Genomic DNA, 22068 nt, shown 5'->3' with positions numbered 1-22068 from the left:
CAATTTTAAATCTTTTTTTCTTTTAGATTACTGTGACTTTATACCAGTATGCCGTTGAAAACATAAACAAAATATACAAATTTCTACGAAGCAGTAACTTAATAAAATTGATTCAAGAGGAGCAAGAAAAGTAAGAGAAGCCTATTTATTAGAGAAATGTAAGAAGGATTCAGAATATCCCCAGGAAGAAATACCAACTCCAGAACATTTTTACTGGCATGTTCTACAAACACTTAGCTCACAATTATAATACTTTCCCAATCATTTTATGAGACTAACAAAGGCTTGGTAGTAAAAGGAGAAATGAAGGCCAATCTTATTCATGTACATAAATGAAAGAAATCCTGACCAAGATGCTATTAAATAAGGAACCCAAGGAATTACAATTTATTTATTTTTTTTTTTTGTAGAGACAGAGTCTCACTGTACCGCCCTGGGGTTGAGTGCCGTGGCGTCACACGGGTCACAGCAACCTCTAACTCTTGGGCTTACGCGATTCTCTTGCCTCAGCCTCCCGAGCAGCTGGGACTACAGGCGCCCGCCACAATGCCCGGCTATTTTTTTGTTGCAGTGTGGCCAGGGCTGGGTTTGAACCCGTCACCCTCGGCATATGGGGCCGGCGCCCTAGTCACTGAGCCACAGGCGCCGCCCAGGAATTATAATTTTTTATGTATAATGGTGGCTTGGCAGTTTAAGAACATAATGTCTGTAACTTTTAGAGCCACATATTATAGTATGTAGGGGTGAGATGACGTAAGGTCTAAATGTTGCTTTAAAATACAGTTATGGAAGAAGGTAGGTTGGTTCTTGAATGTTCTAAAATCTCAATGTGAATTTATAAGATTTTGTTATTGTCTCTGGTTTTGTGTATGTTTGGTAAGAAGCACTGACTACATTATGTATAATTTCTTTAAGAAAAAAGAGACCAGATACAACAGCTCAAACCTGTACTCCTGGCACTTTGGGAGACCAGAAGTTTAAGACCAACCTGGACAATATAGCAAGACCCCATCTCTTAAAAAAAAAAATTTTTTTTTTTTTTTTATTACCCTGGCTGGAGAAATAAAAAATGTGCCTGTTTTCCCAGCTATCAGGAGGTTGAAGCAGGAGGATCATTTTAGCCCAGAAGTTAAAGTTTATAGCTACAATCACATCACTGCACTCTAGCCTGGGTAATGGCAGAGTGAAACCCTGTCTTGAAAAAAGTAATAGAAGTAAAAATTAATAAAAAGTAGAAAATATACATTATCAGGTCTCAGAAGCAAATGGTATTCATGAAATACATGAACAGAAATGTAACAAGACGGGGAGTTCATTTTTTAGGAATTTGATTTGGCCTTACCCAGAAAGGATCCCGAGCAGAATCTCCTGCAGACAGTGCCAGGGGGTCTCTGAAGGCACAGCCAGCAGCCTGGCTGGGCAGGAACATTCCAGAGAGGAAAAGCAAGTTCACATACAGGGCACTTCACAGCTAGAAACGGACCAGTGCTGCTTTTAGCAGGGCTGCTCAGAAGTGAGGGCAGCCTGTACCTCCTTCCCCAGGATAAAGGGAAATGATGGAAGTACATATGTGAGGGTGGTCAGTGGATTGTGAAGCTACACAAATCAAAGATACTTGAAATATTATTTTACAGACGTGATTATAAGTGCAAAAGGACGGGGCATAGCCACTTCGGGCAACAATTGGCTCAAGATGTTAAACTTAAGATTTATGACGTGGCCCAGCAATTCCACTCCTAGGTGTCCATACTTAAGAGAATTGAAAACATGGGGCAGCAAGAAACTTGTACACACTGTTCACAGCATCATCATTTATGACAGCTGACCAGTAGAAAGAACCCAGATGTCTACCACTGATGAATGGATAAACAAGGTGTAATGTTTTCATACAGTGGGATATTGTGTTATTCTGCAATCTAAAAAAGTGAAGTACCAGCCAGGCATGGCAGGGCACATGCCTGCAGTCCCAGCTACTTAGGAGGCTGAGGCAGGAGGATCACTTGAGCCCAGGAGATCGAGGCCAGCCTGGGCAACATAGTGAGACCCTATCACACTGTGAGAGAGAGTAAAAGTTTGTTTCAAAAGGTATGAAGTACTGACACATGCCATAATATAGATGAACCTTGTTGAAAACATGATGCTAAGTGGAAGATGATTACATATTTCATGATGCCGTTTATATGAAATACCCAGACCAGGCAAATCCAGAGAAACAGGAAGTAGATGAGCCGTTGCCATGTGGAAGGGGCTGGGACAATGGAGAGTAAGCACTAAAAATAGGTGGTGGTGATGGTTATACCATTCTCTGACTATACTAAACCCCCCCAATTGTGTTTTTAATTATTTTTTCTTTTTTTGAGTCTCACTCTGTCACTGTGGCTAGAGTGCCCCAGCATCATAGCTCACAGCAACCTCCAACTCTTGGGCTTGAGTGATTTTCCTGCCTGAGCCTCCCTAGTATCTGGGGCTATGGGTACCTGCCACAACACCCAGCTAGTTTTTCTATTTTTAGTAGAGACGGGGTCTCGCTTTTGCTCAGTCTAGTCTCAAATTCCCGAGCTCAAGGGGCCCACCCGTCTCGGCCTCCCCAAGTGGGAGGATTACGGGCATGAGCCACTGCACTCAGCCTCAAATTGTATTTTTAAAGGGATAAATTTTATGGAATATGAATTACATCTCAATAAAGCTGTTACTTTTTAAAAAAGGGGAATAGAGGAAGAGAATTATAGCAAAATGGACATCACTTGACCACCTCTCTGGGTCCCTAAAGTTTTCTGTCAAACTCAGGAAATACCAAGTCTGACGCAGAGACGACGGGGGAGCTGGGACATGCCAGTGCTCCCCAACTGCTCCCCTTTTTGTTCCAGTGACTTTTTAGGCCAGATGAGAAGGAGCCTTGGCAGACCGAGGCTGCCCTAAGGTGGGTAAGGAAGGACCAGCAGGAGGGACAGCCCGTCCGCCCTCTCACAGATGTTCCCATGAACCAGCAGTGAGCACATGTGCTGTATTGGCAGAACAAAATGAGCACTTCTAATTGTCAAAATTCCCCCAAGTACCATCCTGCATCTTTCACACCAGTCACATAAGCAAGCTCACAGACTCAGGATGGTTCAGAGGCTCCCCACTCTGCGTGCGGGGCTGTGACAGATCACTGCCCTCTCCTGCTGGCTCCCCACTCCTGTGCGGGGCTGTGACAGATCACTGCCCTCTCCTGCTGGCTCCCCACTCCTGTGCGGGGCTGAGACAGATCACTGCCCTCTCCTGCTGGCTCCCCACTCCTGTGCGGGGCTGAGACAGATCACTGCCCTCTCCTGCTGGCTCCCCACTCCTGTGCGGGGCTGAGACAGATCACTGCCCTCTCCTGCTGGCTCCCCACTCCTGTGCGGGGCTGTGACAGATCACTGTCCTCTCCGGCTGGCTCCCCACTCCTGTGCGGGGCTGAGACAGATCACTGCCCGGTCCGGCTGGCTCCCCACTCCTGTGCGGGGCTGAGACAGATCACTGCCCGGTCCGGCTGGCTCCCCACTCCTGTGCGGGGCTGAGACAGATCACTGCCCTCTCCTGCTGGCTCCCCACTCCTGTGCGGGGCTGAGACAGATCACTGCCCTGTCCGGCTGGCTCCCCACTCCTGTGCGGGGCTGAGACAGATCACTGCCCTGTCCGGCTGGCTCCCCACTCCTGTGCAGGGCTGAGACAGATCACTGCCCTCTCCGTCTGGCCTTCACTCACCCTATGCATTCTCATCCTATCTTCTGTCTTCTTTTGTCTTTCAGTGGCTGCCTCAACCCCTAACTCCACTGCTGGTGCAGCTATGAATTCCTTGACCTCTCTTGGGACTCTGCAAGGATTGGCTGGAGCCACTGTTGGACTGAATAATATTAATGCACTAGCAGGTACCATCAACAGTGAGTATTTGCTGCTCTGGTGGACAGCCTTCCCCCAAATTCTCCACAGAAAGTGGTCAGCCAGAAATGACCTAAAAAGGATACGTGACGGGGAGAACTAAAACTTGGGATGGAGGAGCGCATGCTTTGATAGGCAAAAGCTGTCTACCTTCATTTTGCTCAGAAAATACCCAGCCACTCACCACCCCTAGATTCTTGTCCATACATAGTATGTGCACCTATCTGAAGATTCCTGTGGGTGACAGTTGGTCAGGTTTCCCGGGTCAGGTGGGGTTGGGTTGGGTTCTGTCTCCCATGAAGCCGCATGTCATAATGGGAAGTCAGGAAGCCAGAGCTCAGCTCTGCTGCTGATCAGTGGTAGGAGCTCAGGCAGGTCCCTACTCCCTCTCTGGGCTTCAGACTCTCCGTGGCAGATGGAAAGTTTTGGATCATAGGATCTTAAAGGCCCCCCCGCCCCCTAGCACTAAACTCTAAAGATTCCTGACTGTTATACACAGGACAAAATGAGGCCCTTGAAAGAAGGGCATGAAGCTGAGTGGAGAGGAGCTGCTGGGGGAGAATCATCTTCTAGAATCTTTATGGAATACCCGTGGGCAGGGGTCACTTTCCAGCAGCGGTCAAGCGTGGCAGGAGTCACTCCGCAGCAGTGCCTATCCAAACGAGCGTCCGTTAACCATGGTGGGTTGAAATAGGTTTTGAGGCAGACGGGTTGCAGAATTACACTTGGTTCTGAAACATAACAGACTCACCACAGGACTCCGGCTTCTAGTCTGTCACTTAAGCTCTATGTGGAGAGTAGCATCTAGGCCAGGGGAAAAGTCCTATTTTAGGCTCATGCTTGCTGTAGGCTCCTGCCCTGGAGAAACATCCTCAGCCCAGAGAGGGGACCTGGAATTTGCCGGTCTCTCCATTTGGCACCCCCTGGTCGCCTTGAGAGGACCCAAGTCCAAGTCTGTGGCAGCCAACAGAACTGCCAAGTTGGGAGCCCAGTTACTTACCTTGTAGCCCAGGTTTGAGTTTTTAATAAAGGTATATTTGACAGTTGTCCTGTTTAAAACTGTGAGTCAGTAAGTGGACTAATTTTAAACGGTGAGCAGACAGTGATTTAGAAAAGGAAAGAAAAATCGTAATTTTATGCTTTAAAACGGGTAGCCAACCATTTTTTTTCTCTGCCACACTTTGGAAGAATAAGAGTTGTCTTGGACCACACAGTTAATACACAAATGGTAATGAAAGTTGATAGCAACAACAGAGAAAAGGTCTGTACAGAGACCACAGATAAGCAAAAAAAGTCCTCACTAAATCAGCATGCGGGTGACAGGTTGGGCACCCCTGCTTTAAAAGCTCGGAAAGAGTACATTGCAGATTACATGGTTACAAAAAAGAACCTAAAATTCATCCAGATAAAGATTAACTTTTATAACCCCGATAAAAAAATATGTTTAGAAGTGGGAAATTTTCAGGTTTTCTGAAATCCTTGTAGTCAGATTCTTTGAGAACTACAGCAACTTGGCTGAGTTTTACCCAGCGCTGGGGAAAGGACACACATTTTCCTCCCCAAGGTGACGGCTCTTGACTAGCACACAGTACACGCGAGGTCACCCTGACAGCCAGCACGTCTGATTCCAGCTTTGCCCTTTTCCAGCAGCCAGTAGCAGCCTCACTGCCTCGCCTCCCATTTCAGGCACAGCTCCTCTTCCTGACCTTGCCCTGCACCTAGGTTGAGGACGCGCGTGTTCGCACATGTCCCCTCATGCTGCTTCTCTTGCCCCAGGACCTAGTTCCCCTAAAACAAGGACTTTGATTTGATCGCCCGCCTGTCCTTGGTCTGCAGAGTAACAGGCCAGTGGGAATGGTTGTCCTCCTCAGCACGTGCTCATGACTGCTGTGTGTGTGTGTCCTCTGTCTGTGTCCCGCCCTGTCCACGTGACTCCGCTCTCTGTTGCTGGGATCTGCCCGCTGTTAGCGCAAGGGACTGGAGAAGGCTTTGTCTATTGGCAGAGCGACCATGAGTAGTTCTCGCGCGGGGCTTGTGTTATACAGAGTTTGCTTCTGGCAAGGACAATAGGTTTAAATCGTTCTGTTTTTCAAAATTCTTTGCCATTGGGTTATTACAAACATGTATAGTTCACGGGAAATTAAGAACGAATGTTTGTAGTTTCATAGAACCCCTACCAGGCAAGTATGAACCAAGAAAATGTTTAAGGAAACCAAAAGTCATTCACGTACAAATGAAAGTTCATTCCTTCTGATTTGACAAGTACTGTTCGTGGCGAGCTAGTTTACCCTCTCAAATTGACTTAGAGCGAATGTTTGCTACTTGTCTCAAGTTAAACTTCAATCAAGAGAAAAATCTTCTAAGATAGAGTATCCTCTTTCAGACCATTCTTCCTTAACAAAATGATGATGCTCCCTGTTCTGCTGGATAATTCTCAAAGAAGGTAATCAAGAAATGGCTACCTAGACAGAGCCAGCCTCTGCACAAGTTGGCCACAGCGTCCATCTCGTTCTTGTTCCCGACCCTGCTCTGTCCCAGGGGCCATTATTTGCTACTATACAGGAGGGTATTCGAGTTTTCTGAATAGAGCCAGCTCTTTGCCTTGGATATGGCAGCCAGAAAGAAAGTTGGTAGATGACTCTTTGGGAAAACCTAAATTTTACCTTCTTCCCCTGCCTGACAGCCCAACCCTGCCCTTCCAGAGTGGAGGTTTGGGTTAGGAGATAAGCAGCTAAGTTAAACTGTCTGTGTTTATAGCCTTTTTCTCCCATTACACATTAATAAGTGGAGGGTGTAAAACACAGCACAGCACCTGAGTATAAAGTCAGCAATACCAGGTGAGGCAGGGGCGTGCCCCACCTGGGCTTCCGCCTCTCGACTGTCGGAGGCCCCCCAGCCACGTCTTATAGTCAGCATCAGAGATGAGGGATGGCCCTGCAGATATGTCCACCCACAGATCTGTATCTGATTTTGTGTTTAAATGTATGTCAAGTGGCATCCTTATTTTCTCTTATTTAAACTGCATAATTCTTCTAAATGGCTTCCCATATAGTGTTTAAAATTATGATTGTTTGAATAGAACCAGCCACAGATGCCTGGTGAAAAGTGTTTATGGAAATACTGTGTGTAAAGTAGAGAAAAAGAGAAGATGTTTTTTTGGGCATAGTCTTGTGGCTTGTCACTATTTACATTGTGAAATTACTGTTTTAATCATACTCTTGGAATTTATACAGCTGAATGCAGTTAAATACATACCCAAGCACACAGTGCACACACATATTTGTGACCCTAATGACACAGTGTCCATAGAACTGTGACTAATTGGACAAACTGTTAGGTATCTACCCTGGCTGGAGGCATCTGATTCCTAGGTTCTCATTTAGCAGCTTGCAGCTTAGAAGGATGATACCTCATCTGCACAAAGGAAAACTCATCCCAGTAAGTAGGGTACAAATCCATGAGAACATACGACGATGTTCTTTGCTTTTTTCTTTTTTGTTATAAAATCCAGCAGAGCATGGTCTTCTTGATACTTGGCCCTACTTCTGCCTTTCAGTACCATCTCTGTAGTGAGCTCACAGCCCCTTGGGTCTCTGTCACTGAACCTTCAACACTGAGGGGTCAGGAGGCTCTGCACCACACTCCCGACAAACCAGGGGCCTGCCCTGCCCAGCTCTGCCACACTGTCACTTTGTTCCAGCCTTCCTCATCCAAACAGCAGGTGTGGGACTGAAGGGGTCACTCCATTGGCCAGTTCAAAGAAAAGCCCTCTGGAAGCATTCTATTCAACTTAACTTTCTTGACAACTCCTGCTTCTATTATCCAAAGCTTTTAGAGATAATCAGTTGCCAGCAGTGAAGTTGGTAAGTGTTAACACTGATATAACAGGTAATTTGTAGGAATTATACTCAAAAGTTAAAATCTTCCTTTCATGGTTCTTAAAATTCTACCATGGAACCAACTACCTATTGTGGTAGTTGGCAAACACTCATTCATGGATTTGGCAAACGCCCCCGCCCCCGGATTTGCCAAAATAGATTTGGTTTTAAATATTCTCAATGCATTTTGTCTTGTTAGAACTTTCTCCTTTATTTTGAGTTCAAATGGAAGGTTACAGTGAGGAAGCGGCAAGCCCTGGGCTGGAGAGGCCAATCTTTTCTTCCCACCTGCACAGATCCCTGACTCAGCCCCGTCAGCATTTCTTCGCTCCACATCCCAGGCACGTGGCGTCCTCGGCTACCTCCCTCCCCTTCTCCAGACAGGTAGGGCCATCTGTGACTATCTGGTATACTCTGTGTACACATGGGACCAACAAAAGCAAACAGAGGCCTTCCAGAATGCAGATTGGCCCTGAGGTGTAGTCCAGAAACAGCCAACCACTGTAACGCGTAGGCAGGAAGCATGGAGGACGTGTCTGGAACGCCACTTGCTAGGGCTGCAAGTGTCACCAGGACTCTCTTTAGTCCTGAAACATCCATCCAGTATTTCAAGAGTATGAAGTTCATCTTGCCTGTATTTAAAAAAAAAAATTGAGGGGCTAAAGGAGGACAGATGTTCAACATGGAAAGAGAATTCTCCTGGCCTAGACAGCAGAAGACCTTGTGCCAGAGACAGGTGGTTACAGACGAGGCCACCTGCACACCAGCCCCCTGGAGACACGGCTGAGTCACAGGGGCTCTGTGGGAAGGCACTCCTAGGGATCTTAATGGCTGGGCCTGGAAATGGCAACCCCCTCAGAGGATGAGGAGTCACGGCGACACGCTCCATGAGTGGCAGGGAAATTCAGAGATGATCCTCAGAGAGGGATGTCTTCCTGCCGCACTCCCAGCAGCTGGGTGACGCCGCCTTCCGAGACCCACACACCTTGGTGTACATCATGTGCAGCTCACCGCTCACTGTCCTGCTAGAAGGTCCTACCACGCAGGGATCGGAGTTTCCCAAGGGCTGAGCCGGGGCTGGACTGTCTAGTCCCCAGCCCTGCAGTAGCCTAACAGAAGTGAAGCCAGCGGAATCCGTCAGGAGTGCCTGTCTTCCTCCAAGTTACTTCAGACCCTCCTCTCTCCTGTCAGAAAAGAAACACTCCTGTTTCTTCACATCACAGAAGTCCTGGGAGGCGGGGGTGAAATAAGACTCCTGGGGACATGAAAACCACTTCTCAGCCCTTTGGCAACCGTAATAACAACAGGGATGGTGGAGAAAAGGAGGCCGGGAGGTAGAGGGGATGAGTGGGTGTCTGAGGGATCGTTGGGGGTCCTTATGAGGACAGACCATTTCCAGACTCTTAGCAGCACACACTTGCATGACTGGGAAGAAAAAAAAAAAAAACAGATTCTTGATAAGTAGCTTAGACGCGACAAGAGATCTGTTGGCCAGTACCTCCCTCCCTCTTTCCGTGGTGCTGTCCCCTGCTCGTCCCCCACCACCATCTCCCGCCCACATTGCCGGCGTCCTGAGGAGGATGTGCTCGTCCCCAACCCGAGGCCCAGCTCTGTCTCCTCAGGCCCCATCACAGGGACACAGACCTGAGGCACAGGGAGTCCTCTGCTGCAGAGCCGCAGTCTGATTCACATCTCACACGTTGTCCTTTCAACGAAAGGTGAAGGTGGCCAGGAACAGAAGCCCGAATGGACTCGGAAGAACATTCCCCACCTCCCTGACTTCCTGGGGACGAAAGCAGTCGTCCTGAAGGCATATGGAGCTTGGACTCCCCTGTGGAATCTCCCACCACCCAGTCTTAGCTATCCTCTCTCCCTGTGAGACTCCCCACCCATTTCTGTCGTCACTAATGTTTTCAGTAAGTTCTTCACAGAAACAGTTTTATTAAATTGTAATCGTAAAGGGAGCAGAGGCAATCGTGATGTCACCTCTTGTGTTTCCTGAGTTGAAATGGACATTGACACTCTATGAAGTGTTGCTCTTTTTGGCTCAGTATTCAGGGAAGGTGTGACACGGTCAGCAACCAAACTGCGGAAGAGCAGCCGGACATGGGAGGAAAGCAGAAAGGTACACTGACCAGCCTCCCACGCACGTCAGTCCCAGCCAGGATCCGGCGTGCAGACACAAGGTCACTTCAGTGGACAGCAGAACGTGACGCAGAGCTCTTTCAATGGCAGAAACCCCAGTGTTGGGCAGGGATCGATACTCACACGTGCACAGTAACTATTTGCTGCTGAAAACCACCAGTTTCTGGCCTTTGATATTGAATAAGTAGCTTCAGTTCTCTGTAGTTTGGGGAAGCATCCATGTTTCTTCCTCCACCTCCATTCTTAATGAGCGAGGCTATTCCTGAGGTCCTACACCCTGACAACATCCTTCAGCTGCTTAGGGAAGGCAGCTGATGGACCCGCTGACCCACTGGTCACCTTGTCTGTGTGCCCTTTCCTCATCAGCTTCAGGGAGAAAGTTTTATTTTGTCCTTTCTTCTCCAAACCCTTGAGCCAGCCCCTGGCTCCTCAAAGAGCCCGGTAGGTGGATTTAAGCCTACAGATGTGGCAGGCCTCTGCCACTGAAGTTCTTGCACATTCTTCTAAGCTCTAAGAAGGCTTTTAGTCCCCAAAGATAATAATGGTACTTGCCAGTAGCACGCCGCATGGGACTGAGATGTGTTGTCTAAGTGTAGTGCCTCGGTGCATCTGGGTCACTGGCCCAGGGAGGGAGGGTCATCACTGCTTAGGTCTTTTTTTCGCATTATTGTGATTCATTGCTCCGTGGTTCTATTTTTAATTTCCTGTTGATGTGGTTGGTGTGCTAGCTGCATGTACTTGCTGTTCAACGTAGTACTTGTGTCTAATGATTCTCTCACTTCCTTTGGAAAGCACTAATGAATAAGTGCTATTTCTTTTCTCTATTGTTGGGTTTTTTGTAAAGTTGCTCAAATGCTCTCAGGTATGGCGGCTTTGAATGGAGGACTTGGCGCCACAGGCTTGACGAATGGCACGGCTGGCACCATGGACGCCCTCACCCAGGCCTACTCAGGAATTCAGCAGTACGCGGCTGCCGCGCTGCCCACTCTGTACAGCCAGAGCCTGCTGCAGCAGCAGAGCGCTGCAGGCAGCCAGAAGGAAGGTAGGTGCCCCCCTCGCCTGGCCAGGGCCCGCAGGGGTCAGCCCACAGGCAGCATTGACCCTTAGAGCATGTATAGAAGGTACCGGATTGAACCTGAGTCATAGAGAAACCAAATGGTTTTATTCTTGTGTTAAAAAAAGTAAGATGGCATGGTGACGTGGACCTGTAGTCCCACCTACTCGGGAGGCCGACGTAGGAAGATCACTTGAGCCCAGGCATTTGAGGTTGCTGTGGGCTGTGATGATGCCACTGGGCTCCAACCTGTTGGTGTAAATGCCAATGCTGCAGAGAGACAGCCTTGTAGCCTTCAGGAATAAGCTCACTCCTGCAGTGTTAAGAAAAGGGGGCAAGAAACAGACTACACGGACGAGGCAAGACCCTGTCTCAAATAACAAAACTAAGAAAAATCCCTCTGGGAATCTGCAGCCTAGAGGCCACATGTGGCCGTCCAGATCCCCAAGTGCAGCCCTTCCACCAAACCCAAACGTCATAAAGCAAATCCCTTTGTTAAAAATACTGGTTCTGTAAAATGTGGATTCAGTCAAAAGGCTGCAGTTAAGGATCCAGAAGGCCACAGGTGGCCCCAGGGCCACAGGCTCCCCACCCCTGTGTCTCTGAAGATGAAGTTCTCATCCGTGGTGTGTTTACACACAGTTACTTAGTAGTTGCTGCCATCACCAGGGACCTCCGTTTCTCTCCTGCTCTTCTCCTTAACGACAGGCTTCTGTGGTGAAGCTCCCTCTGCCTTGGATGTCTCAGGGTTTTGAAGTCCCCCTACCCTGTGATGGTGTGACTGCCTCTCAGTAGACAGTGGTTTTCAGGTTAATGATAAAATCCACAGTGAGGATTGAGTTCGTCTTTGTTTAATTGGGGGTCTTCTGGGAAAGCAAGTAAGTGATTGATTGCCTTGCTTCTCTGGCAATAAAGCCAAATAAACTTCTGGAAGTTAATGCTAAGAATAAATTAAAGCTAATTATAACACGGTCAATGAGCTAGTCCTGATAAGGATAGTTTCTCTCTTCTTTTGATTTCTCCTTAAATGAAGTTACTTTAAAGCAAAATCTGTAACATGATAGGTTTTTTTTTCCTCCCTTGTTTAGAATATGGGAAGTACCAAAGGCAATATTTTAAAATTTATTTTCCTTCTCCTTTATCTTCCCTCCATAATTCCAAACTGCTTTTGTGTGAATGCTTTGACCTTAAACATGATGTTGTATAAGAAATAGAGCAGACTTACTTAGTAAAGTTGTGCGTTTTAGGGCACATAGCTGAAAACATTTTTTTTTTGAAAAGGAAAAGGTTTTCTTTTTATGAAAGATTAACAACAAAAGATATATGAAATTCTGAGTTATAAATGTGCACCACTGTTCAGAGAACTGTGGCTCACCAGGCATGTGAGAGAGGCCCCCATCTCCCCAAAGAATAGCCCGTACGTGCACCCTTCTTCTGTGATCTGAGTGCCATGGTGACAGATGAGGGCCGCAGGTGGGGTTCTGTAAGATAACGAGAGCCTCAGACAGGGACCATAAAGCCACTTCCCTCACGTGGCTTTAGGGAATGTTAGTTCCTTTTTCATTATCCAACAGGGTCTTACCACACACTCTATAGCCCATGGCAGTAAGCTGCATCACCGGAAGACTCAACGTTCAGTGGCTTAGAAGTAAAGAGGGGGTCTGCAATAGCGTTTTGCTGAGTTGCTTCGCCCAGTCCCCTGCTCGGAATCTCCTTGCCTTGAGTATTAGCAAGTGCTTAGTGCAGAATTCCCCTCTCTCAGGTCACGTGTGCTCAAGATGTTTAAACTATCTTAACATTAGTGTAATAAAAATGTAATTTAAAAAGCACATTATACCAGGAGGGGGGGGAAGAAATATAAGGAACTTCAGTACTAAATAGGCTTTGAAATTTCCTACTCCACAGTTCTGTCCTCCCGTCAAGAGAACTGAAAGGCAATGTGGTATATTTAGTCGTGTACCCTGGTGTATTTTACCCCCACAGGAAAGTAAACCAGTCTGGCTTTGTTAAAAATAAATGGTTTTAACTTTTTTCAGCTAAACCTTCTGAAGGGTCATGGCATCTACTATCCAGGAAACCTGATCACCTTTTTTGCACCCCCCCAAAGATCCCCTGACCACTCGCCCCTTCCCCTCTTCCTGTGCTTTTAAGAGGCGAGAGATGCACGGGACACACCCAGCAAGGAGCCAGGGAGTGCGGGTGGTCTGACCCAGCCGCAGTCCCACAGACGCCCCAGGGCTGGACAAATGCCCTGTGAGCAGTGCCAGGGTGGACTCTCCGGCCAGCTGGGCACTGGTGTAGCACTTGACTCTCTGACGGTGCCGACGGCCTGTCCTGGGGAAAATGGGGGCCCAACCAGGGTGATTGTGAACAGGGTTGTGCTCCTGGCGGTAGAGGAGAAGATGTTGCACAGGTACAGTCCTCCCCAAAATGTATTTTTATCCCCTGGGTATTAGCCACGTTAGTTGTATATGGGGATGTTCTCTATACAAAATCACCTTTTCCTCATTTTAATACAAAGAAACTTGTGGAGGAGAGTTGCCAAATCAAAACTGTTTCTTGGTGATGGAAAACCTGGGGGGTCTACACCTGATGCTCCTGACTTTTTTCCTTGGGAAAGTGATGAGCCAATCAGCAAAGCCTACTGGGGGTTGCTGACCTGGCTCTGTATTTTCTTGGTCTCTCTGTCTGGCGTAGACATACTCAGAAGGTCCAGCATTTGAAACACAAGCGTCACTCAGCCTTACTCAGAATTGTGTTTTCTCCCCAGGCTTCAGGCAGTGAGATGTACTTCACAGTTCAGATTGGGTCCATTAATCCTCATTTGTGCATTTGAATCTTTGTTTAGCAGGGATGTTAAATCTGGCAGGACCAGATTGGACCAATACACACTCCAAAGGCTGCGCAGGGCAACGCAGCACTCAGAAAGTCCATTTCCAGTATTTTGGTTTTATTCATATTAAATTGAGATTTTTTTTAAGCCAGAGAATATTTAGGAGCTGAGACCTCCAGTGCTGTCCCTTTATTATATAGACTGCCTGTAATGCTAGTACTTGGGGAGGCCAAGGCAGGAGGATTGCGAGAGGCCAGGAGTTCAAGATGAGCCTGGGCAACATAGACTCCTGTCTATACAAGAAAAACGCAAGATCAGCCAGACGTTTGGTGCATTCCTATAGTCTCAGTTATTTAGGGACCCAAGAGTTCGGGGTTCCAGTTAGCTGTGACTGTACCACTGCCCTCCAGCCAGGGTGGCTGAGCAAGACCCTGTCTGGGGGGAAAAAAAGAATGCAGACTGTCGTCCATGGAAATCGTAAATACAGAAAGTTAAAGTAGTCGTGCAGACACATTTTTAAATAAGAACAGTTTCACTACAACACCGGGGAAGAAATTTGGTTTCATTTTCTTTGCAAAGATATTTATCCATTTATTTTAGAGTTCTTCCTACCCTCTTTAATTTTTCTTCAACCCCCTACACACAGATACCCTTCCCCCAATATCTCTAGGGAATCCCGCCTGACCTTCCCAGGGAGTGGGCAGGCCTGTTCCTCTCCTGTGAATGCCAGCTCAGGGTCCATGAGCCCACTGGATGCACAAGTCACCTCCCCAGCTCTGTGTGCACCCCTTCCTCCCAGACACCAAGCCTGCAGAGACCCAGAAACACCTCCACCCACCTCACAGAGAAGTCCCTTCTTTGTCCTTGTAGCTTCTTTTAATTTTCAGTTAGCTCTAGAAGAGGTGGGTGGAGTCAGCGGAGTGAACTGGAGGGGCACCAAGGGGCTTCCCCTCTCCCCGCAGGGGCGCGGGGACCATCTCCCCGCCCCGCCCTTGTTTCTTGCCTTTGCTGGGAAAGAATGTGTAGAAGGGCTTAGCTCTGCCTCTGATAGCTTCTGCGTCCACCGCGTTCATTCTCAGGGCTGGGGCCCAGCAGGACAAAGGTCTGTCAGCGCTGAGCCTCAGGCTCCTCCCTCCCTGCCTTGACTCATTGATTCTCACCCTGTGCTGAGAGATCTGGCAAACCCAAACTGGCTGGATAACTGGGTAAATGATGGAGAAATCTGAGCAGCCCTGCCTCCACGGCGTGCACTGCTGCAGTTAGGTGAGAAGGTATGGAGCACGTCTTCAGTGCCCATCTATACCTAGGCCTGGGTTTTCCACCCCATCCTGCCTACGACTGCCACCTTTAACTCCATGAACAGGTGACTGGAGAGTGTGCTAAGGGGCAGTAGTACGTGTCACCCACAGAAGACTACTGGAGAAGAAGGAAGCCGTTTGTAGCCCTTGTCTTTAGAAATCAGGAAGATGGGAAGTCAGAGCTTTCCTGAAAGACACACCAGCACCTGACATTTACCCATCTGTGTGTTCTCTTTTTGTATGGGGAAAGCTGAAGGCTTAGCCTCCTTGTTAAAGGATTCCTAGGAAGAGTTTTTGGGGTACCTTACTCTGATTTGTTTTTCCTCTTTAGGTCCAGAGGGGGCAAACCTCTTTATTTACCACCTTCCACAGGAGTTTGGAGACCAGGACATTCTGCAGATGTTCATGCCTTTTGGGAACGTCATCTCTGCTAAAGTCTTCATTGACAAACAGACCAATCTGAGCAAGTGCTTTGGTATGCAAAGGAAACCATGCTAACAGGTTGCAGCGGGTTCCCAAGTGAGAATGCAAGTGACCCGTATTTTCAAAGTCAGGGACCTTCCCATGTAGTGGTGGTTTCTGATTTTCTGCATGGACAGAGCAGATTTGGACAAAATTATTTGACGAAAAAAGGGGGAAAGGCTACATAAAAGAAGATCTGGAGAATTAAACTAAGTGCCCATGTATTAGGAAACATTCTATACTATACTATAGAGTATTACGCTGTTTATAGCTAATAACCTTGCATTGCAGAGCAAGAACTTGCTTTTCAGTCCCTATGGCCTGAACCAGGAATTCTTCTCGGATGGACATACGGAGTTAGCAGCTGGGGCTTAGGCTCTCCTGACACAGAATGTCATGGTGGACACTGTTGCTGCTGATTCCTTCCCCTCTGGGTGTTGTGGGACTCCCCCCACCAGGGTTGTGGGTAGCACCCTCAACTGGTGGCTGCTGCTTCAGCATCTTGACACACGTCTGCCGACTTTCACAAACGCACACCCACTCAGACACAGTGAGCTGTTGAGGCTGCCGCCCAGTTGTAGCCCCATGAGCACAGGGTGAGTGGTTGGCGTAGCTCAGGCTTACGCGCAGTGCTGCTTCTGATGGCGTCGGACAGCCGAGTTTGGGAGTCAGAGGTTGGCAGGAGTGTGCAGGTCTCGTGCGGCAGTGTCCGGGGTGGTGCACGATCCTGCCTGGCTCTGCCCACCATGGCGTTTGTCACTCCCTGAGAAGAAAACTGACAGGGTGGAGCTAATGCCTTATGCAGGAAGCCAGCAGGCCTTAAATCTCTTCCTTGTTTTAGTTTTCAAACCCTTTTGGCCCCCACAGCAGTTGAGAGGCCAGGAGGCTCAGTATACAGCCTGGTCTGAGTAAGAACAGGCACCTCCGTCACTCTTGCCGTGTAGCAGGTCACCCTCTTAGCAGGTAGTTACTGAAGCATAAAACCAGCTCCAGCAGATACGGGCCAGAGGAAACAATGGGATTGTGCTGTGAAAAATACATCACAGGCAGGGTCCTTCTCGAACAGCCAAAAACTCCAACCTACTATTTGGCTGACTACCCTGTTTCCCCAAAAATAAGACGGTGTGTTATTTTAAGGTGTGCTCCCAAAGATGCGCTAGATCTTATTTTCAGGGGATGTCTTATCTTTCCTGTAAGTAGGTCTTATTTTCAGGGCAACAGGGTAGTAACATGTAGTTAGTCCAAAGAGAAATTTCTTGGTTTCTAAAACTCCATGATCAAAGCATCTTTCTAATTTCTGTGCTATCACCCAGGAAGGTCTGAAGCCTCCGTTGTTAGGGGAATTGGCATGTTCAGCCATGTAAAGTCCCGTTCCTCTCCTGGCGAGAGGCTGTCAGCCTGAACCTGCAAACCCCCTTGTGAAGGTGCAGGAGAGAGTGAGGTGGAGATTAAATTATTGGGGGGTGGGGGGGCCATGAGTTTACCTTTGGGAGACTTCCCTGTACCAGGTTTGGAGGCAGTTCCATATTTTTCACAGCTAAACAATGTTCTAGGCTTATTTGAAGATTAGAAAGGGATTGGGCGTCATGATGTGATTTGCGAGAACGTTCACTGCTTTGGGAAGAGATTATATCAGCCCACAGTCAAGCAAGCTAGAGCTGTCGGTATTGGCAGACAGGTGTTTAACAGTAAGGACTTACCCCACCGCTTCCTCGCTGAGCAGCCCAGCCCCTCGGCCCCGGCTGCCGCCTCCTTCTCACCTCTTGGCCAGGTTTTGTTTTCATCTCATCTTCGACCCATTTCCATTCTCTAATCATCTTGGTGCTTCTAGATGAACACCTAGAAGGAATGGAGAAAGTAAAATTATAGCAGCAAATCTTGGGTTCAAGTTCACATTTATTGGGAATTAGATTTAATAAAAATTATAAAAGCCACTTGCAGTACAGCCCACTACAAAAAGCTTTTCTGGGGAGCTTTCATCTGCTGAGCATTCTGTTCAAAGCGTATTTATGTCCTTTTTCTCCTCTTCTAGTTTGTAAAGGAATTTCTTCTTTAGCCTTAAACTTCCACAGTCAATAGACGGAGATGCTTAGTGAACAGCAGAGGTTCGGAGCAGGATGTGACATGTGTGCAGCAGCCGCCTCTCACCCCTGCGCTAAGAGGGAGCTGTCCGAGGCCACCAAGCACCAGCCCGGCCGAGGCACCTCACCCCCAGAGATCAGACACACTGGGCGGTCTACATTCTCTTGTTTGGGGGCCTCTTTTTCAAAAGCATGCACTCCTGTTTTTGATGGCTGGGGCTGCTACGGAAAAGGATACTGAGAGTTACCTTAGCCTCTTTATTCCCCAAGACTTTGGGAGATGCAAGATAGCAATTTCTTTTCTGTTAAATTGACTAGAGCTTTGAAAATGGATATTGAGATAGAAAGGCCCAGCGTTTTCCTGGGTTCCTGTCAACTCCAAACTGTTAAAAATCCGTATTGGTTATTCTGGAGTTAATTCGGTAACTGACCCACCCACCCTCTAGTCAAGCAGGCGTGGCTCCATCTGCGAACACACCAGGGCGCTGGAGAGAAAGGCGGGCAGGTCTCTGCAGTGTCCACGTCCCCCAGCCCCTCCCTGACTGAGCCTGCCTCAACTGGTGGGGACACGGAAGCAGATGTTTATGCCACTATGTGCATGAGTAGCCCATGTCTGCGTACCTGGGCTTCATCAGGAAGACTCTGAGGGACTTTAAGCACAATTTGACTGACCTTAGTAACTACAGGCTAACACAAAGATGCCCAGTCTGAGATGTCAGTGCTCTGGGAGGCTTTCTCCGCGTGCTGCCAGTTGCCTGGCACATGGCTGCGTCCCAGTGGGTCCCCACACTGCCCCACGCCCTGTCCCTTCCTGGCAGACACACGGGCAGCCGAGCAGAGCCGACCGAGTCCCGGGTAGGCACCAGCTCGGGCAGTCCCCTGAGACTCCCTTTCAGCTCAGCTTCCTCTGCGGCTTGACCCCCCTTAACCTTCCCCTTGGTGTTTTCCAGGCTTTGTGAGCTACGACAATCCAGTGTCAGCACAGGCTGCCATCCAGGCTATGAATGGCTTTCAGATCGGCATGAAACGCTTGAAGGTGCAGCTGAAGCGCTCCAAAAACGACAGCAAACCTTACTGATCCTCCCGAGGCTCCCTGCTCTCATGTTAGCTTTCTTAGGGTAAGTCCCACAAGCCAGCCTGCTCTCAACAGGGGAGGCAGAGGAGGACCACACGGCCAACTTTTACCAAGAGAGACGGTTATTTTTACAATAAGGCCTCCATTTCCCCACCCATCCCCCCACCCAGTTTGCCATAATTAAAACCTGGGCTACCTTGTTTCTATTGAGTGAATTCCTCCTCCACTTGTGCCACTGTATATTCCTTTGTTTTGCAAATTGAATCTTTTTTTTTTTAATTTTTTTTGATGTTGTTTTTGCTTTTTTAAAGAAAAACATAACACACAAATGACATCTCGCGAGAATTTAAAAGCAAACAAACGCTAATGTGCAATTCTAACTCTGAAACCACGGGTGCCCCAGAGTACTGCCTGGAGAATGCCCTCCCTGTCCGGCGCCCACCACTCCAGGGCCCTGGCCTTGGAGGGGACCGTGGTGGCCTAGAGAGGGAGGAGCCAGGAGAAGCACTTAAAACAACATACGTCTTTCCACTACATTGATTTTTAGGGTTCAAAGAAATATGACATTTATTCGTCAGATGATTACACTGGTGGTCTATTTTGTTATTGTTTTATTTTAGTTTTTAGAAAGGATTAATGTAAAAAAAAGATTTAGAGATCTGTTTCTTAAAGCTACAGGGTTTAAAAATAAAATAAAAATGAGTGAAAATACTTGATGTTTCTTGAAAGATAAATTTAATAATAATAAATAAATAAAAAGAAAGCCACAGGCCTGTAAATTTTATTTGTAAAAAAAGCATTTCTATTTTTATACAAAATTTTTACTGCCTCAGAAATAATGGAAGTTATTTATTGCCTATTGTTAACTTATTGGGTACCTAAAGAGCAGTTCTCTGTCTAGCTAGAAACTTCTGAAGTAGTCTCTAGAGGAATTGTTCCAGGAATGGGCTTTTTTTCACCGTTGAACCCTAGACCTAAAGTTCATGCTTACCCTCTCGTTGTTCGTATCTGTCTAATTAGTTTGTTCGTAACTTCCATTATCTAGTTTACAGTTCAGTCGTCCGACTCTCCCCCCATATGTCACATTTGTTGAAACTGGACCTTCTCCCCTGTCCTTTGCCCGTCTCTTACCCCAAAACACCGGAATCCATCCCCTTGGGCTCTTTCCAGATGGATTCTCTTGGGGTTTCATTGTGCTGTGGATTAAGAGTGTAAGAAATGCAAATTATGTGAATGGCTCGTAGACTCCCTAATGACCTAAGATTTGCATTAATTTCTCTCCTGCACCCCTAAAAGTGATGGTGTTGCTGCTGCATAATCCTGTGTAACTTTTTACTCTCCCTGTTTTTTCCCTAGACATCTTCATGCCCGTTAGTTCATCGTCTGCCTAGCATGTCCCTGTGGCGTCTCAAACAAAGTTTCATCGTCCCGTCATTGTTTCTGATGTCTTTCTGACCTCACATCACATTTGGTTCTCCTACTGACTTTTGATCTAGTTTGACCTTTGAAATTTGCATGTGACCTCATCTAGCTATGAATTCTGGGAAGTCAATGTGAAAAACATTGCTGCATTCATGCAAGACTGAAATTTATTATTAGACAAGTTAACTATAGAAAAAAACAACCTGTGGCAAAAACGTTTCTTTCTTATTATTTTTTTTTCTTTTCATAAAACAGACTTGAAAGTATTATACAGGGATTGGCATTCTTCCCGGTCACTGGTAACAATAGCAATATGTGTCCAGGGACACAGAATGTTGGTTTCTAACAGACTACTTCCAAAAACAGTTTGAGAAAAAAAAAAAAAAAAAAACTGTCTGATTTTAAGTCTCTAGAGGTCTGTAATAGTTTTTACATTTTTCAGGCAGTGTAAAGTTTTTTGATAAGGCCATTTTAGGTGGCTCACTTTCTCATTAAGATATATATATATAGAACCACTTTTTGTAGATTAGTATAAGAAAAATATTTACCCTGTTTTGGGGCAAATGCTACCTATTTGTGTCACCTTTTGCTGAACTGACTCACAGTTAGACAATCCATGGTTTAATGCACATGAAATTACCTATATTTTATACTGTTTCAATGTACAGGAGAAAGGTTACTGTAAACTGTTGTTACGTTGGTGCTTCTGTGAATTAAGTTGTGGTTTCATCATGAGTCTTACGGTCTTAATGTTATTTGTTGATAAGACAAGTTTAGAATTGGTTTACTTAAAACAAAAAATTTCAAAAAAAAAAAAAAAGTTTGCTTAAAAAAAAATTTCATGTGAGGGGGGAAAAAAAAAGAACTATTCCAGAGTAAGTTTTTTGTGTTGGCTTGTGAAGCATTGATGTCATTTTTTTTTAATTGTGGACTATTTTAGATGTGTTTGTGTTCAGCAAAATGTGATTTTTTTTTTCTTTTAAAGAAAAAAAGTGAAAATATATAGTGCCAAATTCCAAAGGTACTTCCTTCCTAGAGCTTCAGTGTGTTTCTTGTGAGAAGTAATTTGATAACATGGGTATTTTATTATGTGTTTTGTATAAATCCCTAATATTTAAAAAACAAAAAAACAACAAAAAAAAAGGTTTAAAAGTTTGTTAACTTGCTATCCTGTGGTCTTGTTGCCTGGAATTGTTATTGTTTGTTATTTCTCTAAGATGTTTTTTGTAAGGCATATTGTATCAGTACCTGCCTCCCACTTTTCTAACCACTCTGCACACCCACGCTGTGAAGGCAGCCTGACCATGTACTTTCTTCATAATATATGGAAACCTCTAAGGTGAGAAAGTTTTGAACTTTTAACCCTTTCTACCCAGAGCTATCTGGAAGTTGGTAACCTCTTCTACTCTCGTGCTTTGTTTGGGGGGGGGAGGGTCTTTCTTCTAATTTGATTCCCCCACCGCCTATATTTATCTCAGTTTTTTTCCCTTTTTTTTTGGGAAAAGAAATCCTACTATACTAGTGGACTTTCTTTCGTTTTAATGAAAATTGGATAAACCCTCTAAAGGACGCTTCTGAGATCAAGTTCAGTGCTATGTTCTAGCCTGGAATATTTTCACACACCTTGAGGGGTTTCGCTTATGTTTTTTACATACCCCTCAGCAATGTTTCTTTCTGATCAGCCACAGGGCTGGGGCGTCTCTGACCCCAGCAGTCACCTCTTGAGTGAGCAAGGGGTCTGGAGTTAGAAGCCCATAGTCCTGGCCTTTTTATTGTTTCAGTGAACACATTTAAAGGGGACTGGCCCTGTAAGTAAAAGCTCAGTTCTTTATCACACTTACTGACCAAATACTTAGCACCAGTTCCCACTGCCACCTTTTAAAGTGCCATGTAACTTTGACTTTCTGTGGCTGGGTA

The 22068-nt window shown here is 46.5% G+C and overlaps 1 protein-coding gene across 17 annotated transcripts in view; it reads left to right on the top strand.

Annotated features, from left to right (window-relative positions):
- CELF2 (CUGBP Elav-like family member 2) overlaps positions 1-21317 on the top strand; it is a 766349-nt gene extending 745032 nt beyond the window's left edge. For 9 of the 17 annotated variants that reach the window (XM_053572290.1, XM_053572277.1, XM_053572282.1 and 6 more), the window contains 4 exons: positions 3774-3893; positions 10771-10968; positions 15443-15586; positions 18605-21317. In XM_053572290.1, the coding sequence (XP_053428265.1) occupies positions 3774-3893; positions 10771-10968; positions 15443-15586; positions 18605-18732 (590 nt within the window). In that variant the 3' untranslated portion in view covers positions 18733-21317. Of the gene's footprint in view, positions 1-3773; positions 3906-10770; positions 10969-15442; positions 15587-18604 lie in introns of all 17 variants that reach the window. The other 8 variants (XM_053572279.1, XM_053572284.1, XM_053572288.1 and 5 more) reach the window with 4 other exon arrangements.
- Positions 21318-22068: the final 751 nt, after the last annotated feature.

Source organism: Nycticebus coucang, chromosome 20, assembly GCF_027406575.1.
Source record: "Nycticebus coucang isolate mNycCou1 chromosome 20, mNycCou1.pri, whole genome shotgun sequence".
Classification (NCBI taxonomy): Eukaryota; Metazoa; Chordata; class Mammalia; order Primates; family Lorisidae; genus Nycticebus; species Nycticebus coucang.
This window is presented reverse-complemented; position numbering and strand designations above follow the sequence as displayed.